The following is a 5,000-nucleotide window of genomic DNA, read 5'->3' as shown; positions in this document are numbered from 1 at the left end:
TCTAATTTCTCTTCCTCTTGTTTTGTCAAGTTTTTATATTTCATATAGATATTCATTTTAATGTTATTCTTAGCATATTTATTTTTTCCTTCTTTCCTTTCCTCACTGGGCTATTATCCCTGTTGGAGCCCCTGGGCTTATAGCATTCTGCTTTCCCAACTAGGGTTGTGGCTTTGCAATTAATAATAATAATAATAATAATAATAATAATAATAATAATAATAATTTTTCCTGGTAACTAACTCATCTAGATTTCATATCACTGAAGTCTTTTGGATGTATTAAGAATTATATTCTATTTTCATTGCAAACTAAATCATTTAAAAATTATATCACTGAAGTCTTTTGTACCCATATTCAATATGTATAATATATTAATAATATACATTCATATTTACTTAAATATATTATTGAAATCTTTGCTCACTATTATTCGAAATATATTTCTTCGAAAATATCTGGTGTTTATGAAACGTAAAATTATTATTATCGACAAACAAAGGACTTTGTATATGCTACACAAAGAAATCATAATATTTTGTACCTTATCAAGAGAGCAACTATTAGTAATTAATATCAATAAGCAAACTAGAGGGGTACTTAATAGAGCGCAAACCTCCACCACTGCAGCTCATTTCTCGACCTTTTGCTCGACCTTAACTTTGACCTTTGACCTTAACATACATTAACTGGCGTGGATTTTCATACATTTAAATTTGAAGTCTCCGTGATAACGATGTTCAAACTTATAGCTGATTACGTGAATTGGACATTTTTGCTTGATCGTGACCTTGACCTTTGATCTTGACCTACCAAAATTTGATAATTTCCAGTTTTTTTTACATAACAGTTAATCCCTGCAAGTTTCATTACGATTAAAATTGTGTCCAGGAAATGATGTTCAAACTTATGGCTGATTACGTGAATTGTACAATTTTCTTGATCGTGACCTTGACCTTTACCTACCAAAATTTGATAATTTCCAGTTTTTTTTTTTTTTTTTTTTTTTTTTTACATAAGTTAATCCCTGCAAGTTTCATTACGATTAAAATTGTGTCCAGTAAGGTTCACAAACAAATAGACACACACACACTAAAACAGGTGGTAAAACATAACCTCCTTCCAACTTCGTTGGCCGAGGTAATAATAAGAACATAATAAACAACACAGATCCGTCAAAATATTCCAAGTTCACAAGTTTGTACAAAGCCTTTATAGATTAGAATAATAACAAAGGATGTAAAAAATGATTTTAGGCTTGTCGTAACGAGAAGGAAAAAAAAACATTGTAGGCTTGCGTAACGAAAGGAAAAAAAAAACATTGTAGGCTTGTCGTAACGAAAGAAAAAAAAACATTTTTGGCTTGTTGTAACGAGAAGAAAAAGAAAAACATTTTAGGCTTGTCGTAACGAGAAGAAAAAGAAAATAATTTTAGGCTTGTAACGAAAGAAAAAAAAACATTGTAGGATTGCGTAACGAAATAACATGAATAAATATCAATAAACAAATAATCTTTTTCCATTCATCTACCGTGGCTTCCATTATAGAAGCGGATAGATGGGTCGAGCAACTGCTAATCAAGATGGATTGATTCTTCCAGCCAATATCGGTCTTCTCCAGGTGAATTACGTTTCGGGGGAAAAAATAAAAGGGCGTCAGCGGTTATCCCTTTGTTTTCCTTTTTGATTTCCCTTTGTTTTTCCCTTTTGATTTCCCCTTGTTTTTCCCTTTTGATTTCCCCTTGTTTTTTCCTTTGATTTCCCCTTGTTTTCTCCTTTGATTTCCCCTTTGTAATTTCCTTTATTTTTCCCTTTGATTTTCCTATTGTTTTTCCTTTAGCTTTCCCATTTTTTCCCTTTGTTTCTCCATTTGTTTTCCCTTTGTTTTCCCCTTTTCCTTTTGATTTTCCTACGGTTTTTCCTATTGTTTTCCTTTTGGCTTTCCTCTTATTTCATTTTTATTTTATACTTTTTTCTTTTCTATTCTTTACTTATTTCAGATTTTTTTGAAATTATTTCAGTTTTTTTACTTGTTTCAGAAATTACTTATTTAAAATTTTCACTAATTCCAGTAATTTAATCATTTTAGAGTTTTATGGCAGAGCTTTATTTAAAACTTATTTAACAGATTTTTACTTATTCCAGATTAAGAAAACATTTCCGTTCTTTTAATTATTTAAGTTTTTACTAATTTCAGAATTTTATTTAGTTCATACTTTTATTCTTTTTTTACTTATTTCGGATAAAAAATTGTTGAAGTATTTTTACTTATTTAAGTTTTTGCTCACTTCAGTTTTTTTTATATATATAATTTCGAGGTCTTTTTTCACACGTTATATTCTCGATTTTAATTTTATTTTATTTTCTCAATTTCAAATTAAAATTTATCAAAAGCTTGCTTATCGTAAACATGTCTTCTAAAATTATCAAAATATTGCTTATCATAAATATAAGTCTTCCAAAATTATCAAAAGCTTGCTTGTCGTAAATATAAGTCTTCCAAATTTATCAAAAGCTTGCTTGTCGTAAATGTAAGTTTTCAAAAATTATCAAAAGCTTGCTTATCGTAAATGTAAGTTTTCCAAAATTATCAAATGCTTGCTTGTCGTAAATAAGTCTTCCAATATTACCAAAAGCTTGCCTGTCGTAGGTATAAGTATTCCAAAATTATCAAAAGCTTGATTATCGTAGATATGTCTTCCAAAATCATCAAAAGCTTGCTTATCGTAAATATAAGTCTTCCAAAGTTATCAAAAGCTTGCTTATCATATATGTAAGTTTTCAAAAATTATCAAAAGCTTGCTTATCGTAAATGTAAGTTTTCCAAAATTATCAAATGCTTGCTTGTCGTAAATAAGTCTTCCAATATTATCAAATGCTTACTTGTAAATATGTCTTCCAAAATTATCATAATATTGCTTATCGTAAATATAAGTGTTCCAAAATTATCAAAAGCTTGCTTGTCGTAAATAAGACTTCCAATATCATCAAAAACTAGCTCGTCGTAAATGTAAGTTTTCAAAAATTATCAAAAGCTTGCTTATCGTAAATGAAAGTTTTCCATAATTATCAAATGCTTGCTTGTCGTAAATATAAGTCTTCCAAATTTATCAAAAGCTTGCTTGTCGTAAATGTGAGTTTTCCAAAATGATCAAAAGCTTGCTTATCGTAAATACGTCTTCCAAAATTATCAAAAGCTTGCTTATCGTAAATATATCTTCCAAAATTAACAAAAACTTAAAAAATCGAAAAAAGCGGTAGTGTCACATATGTAAAATAATAAAACCTATTGAAAAAAGAAATTGTCATAATACCAACACTTGAATTAGTAACTTCCAGAGTGGTCCCACATCTCTCATTTACCTTCTGCAGAAGTTGCCAGCTGTAGCTCATCCGGGTACTGCTCAATTAACCTTTTGATGAGGTCGATCTGTTCTATCGTCAACTGCACGGCGTTCAGGACTTGGGCCTCGCACGGAACGTAGGACACCCAGAACTGTTGGAAATGAAAAAAAGGATTATTATTTTCCCATTAAGTGGCAAAGGATTATCAATCATCTATCGATAGATTTTACAGACCAGGAAAGACCGAATCGAATAAACAGGATTTTTTCTTAGCAGATGTAGAAAGAAGTAATACAAAAATTATTTGTGAACTAACTTTCTAATTCTTTTATAAAGGTACAGCTAGCAGAGAGAGAGAGAGAGAGAGAGAGAGAGAGAGAGAGAGAGACTTGTGAATACCTGACGAGCATTTTTTTATGTGAAGGGATCTAGTAAACATTCTCTCTCTCTCTCTCTCTCTCTCTCTCTCTCTCTCTCTCTCTCTCTCCTCAGAGAACTGGTAGATATTGAGTTTCTAATGCAGCCCTCATAGCACAGAGAGTGAAAATGGACTAACGATGATCAATTATTACCTAGTGCAGAAATCATTCATCATCACCATCATCATTATCATCCTCCTCCTCATCATCATCGTTATTGTTTTTGTTATTGTTATTGTTATTGTTATTATTAGCTCAACTACAACCCGGGTTATCAAAGCAGGATACCTATGAGCCCAAAGGCTCCAACAGGGAAAAATAGTCCAGTGATGAAAGTAATTAAGGAAACAAATAAAGTACAAGAGAATTAATGAATAACCCTGATAAATTATTTTAAGAAGAGTAAAATAAACCTATCATATATAAACTGGAAAAAACTTAGAAAAACACAAGAGGAAACGAAATAAGATAGAATAGTGTACCCAAGTGTATCCTAAAGCAAGAGATCTCTACCCCAAGACAGTGGAAGATTACGGTACAGCGGTAGTATCTCAACGGGTGGCTGGTGCCTTAGACACCCTACTACCAAGGTTGGTTTATATATTAGATATTATTTATTAAAGGATACATCTATATGAGAGCAACCTGGGGTTTGTGATTATTTTATTATCTACTGCAATATACACATTTTAATATATAGTATTTATTTCTAGACTAGTGTACTCGATCCGTCCAAATTGACGTCTGACTATTTAAGACTTATGCACACGCGCACATGAAAGCGTGTCAGGAAAGAAATATATGTATATGTTTGTATATTTACTGTATATATACATATATACATACACACATATATACATACACACATTCATACATGCATACATACATATATATACACACATATATATGCATATATATACACACATGTATATATATATATATAATATAATATATATATATATATATATATAATATAATATATATATATATATATATACATATATATATACATATATATATATATATATATACATATATATATATATACATACATATATATATATATACATATATATATATATACATATATATATATATACATATATATATATATACATATATATATATATATATATATACATATATATATATACATATATATATATATATATACATATATATATATATATACATATATATATATATATATATATACATATATATATATATACATATA

The 5,000-nt window shown here is 29.2% G+C and overlaps 1 protein-coding gene across 1 annotated transcript in view; it reads right to left on the bottom strand.

The window, feature by feature from the left end:
• Positions 1-5,000, bottom strand: part of LOC137659676 (uncharacterized) — a 283,127-nt gene that overhangs the window by 75,059 nt on the left and 203,068 nt on the right. Inside the window, 1 exon segment of the mRNA XM_068394501.1 lies at positions 3,363-3,495. Within this exon segment, the coding sequence (XP_068250602.1) occupies positions 3,363-3,495 (133 nt within the window).

The sequence above is a fragment of the Palaemon carinicauda genome, chromosome 20, assembly GCF_036898095.1.
Source record: "Palaemon carinicauda isolate YSFRI2023 chromosome 20, ASM3689809v2, whole genome shotgun sequence".
Classification (NCBI taxonomy): domain Eukaryota; kingdom Metazoa; phylum Arthropoda; class Malacostraca; order Decapoda; family Palaemonidae; genus Palaemon; species Palaemon carinicauda.
This window is presented reverse-complemented; position numbering and strand designations above follow the sequence as displayed.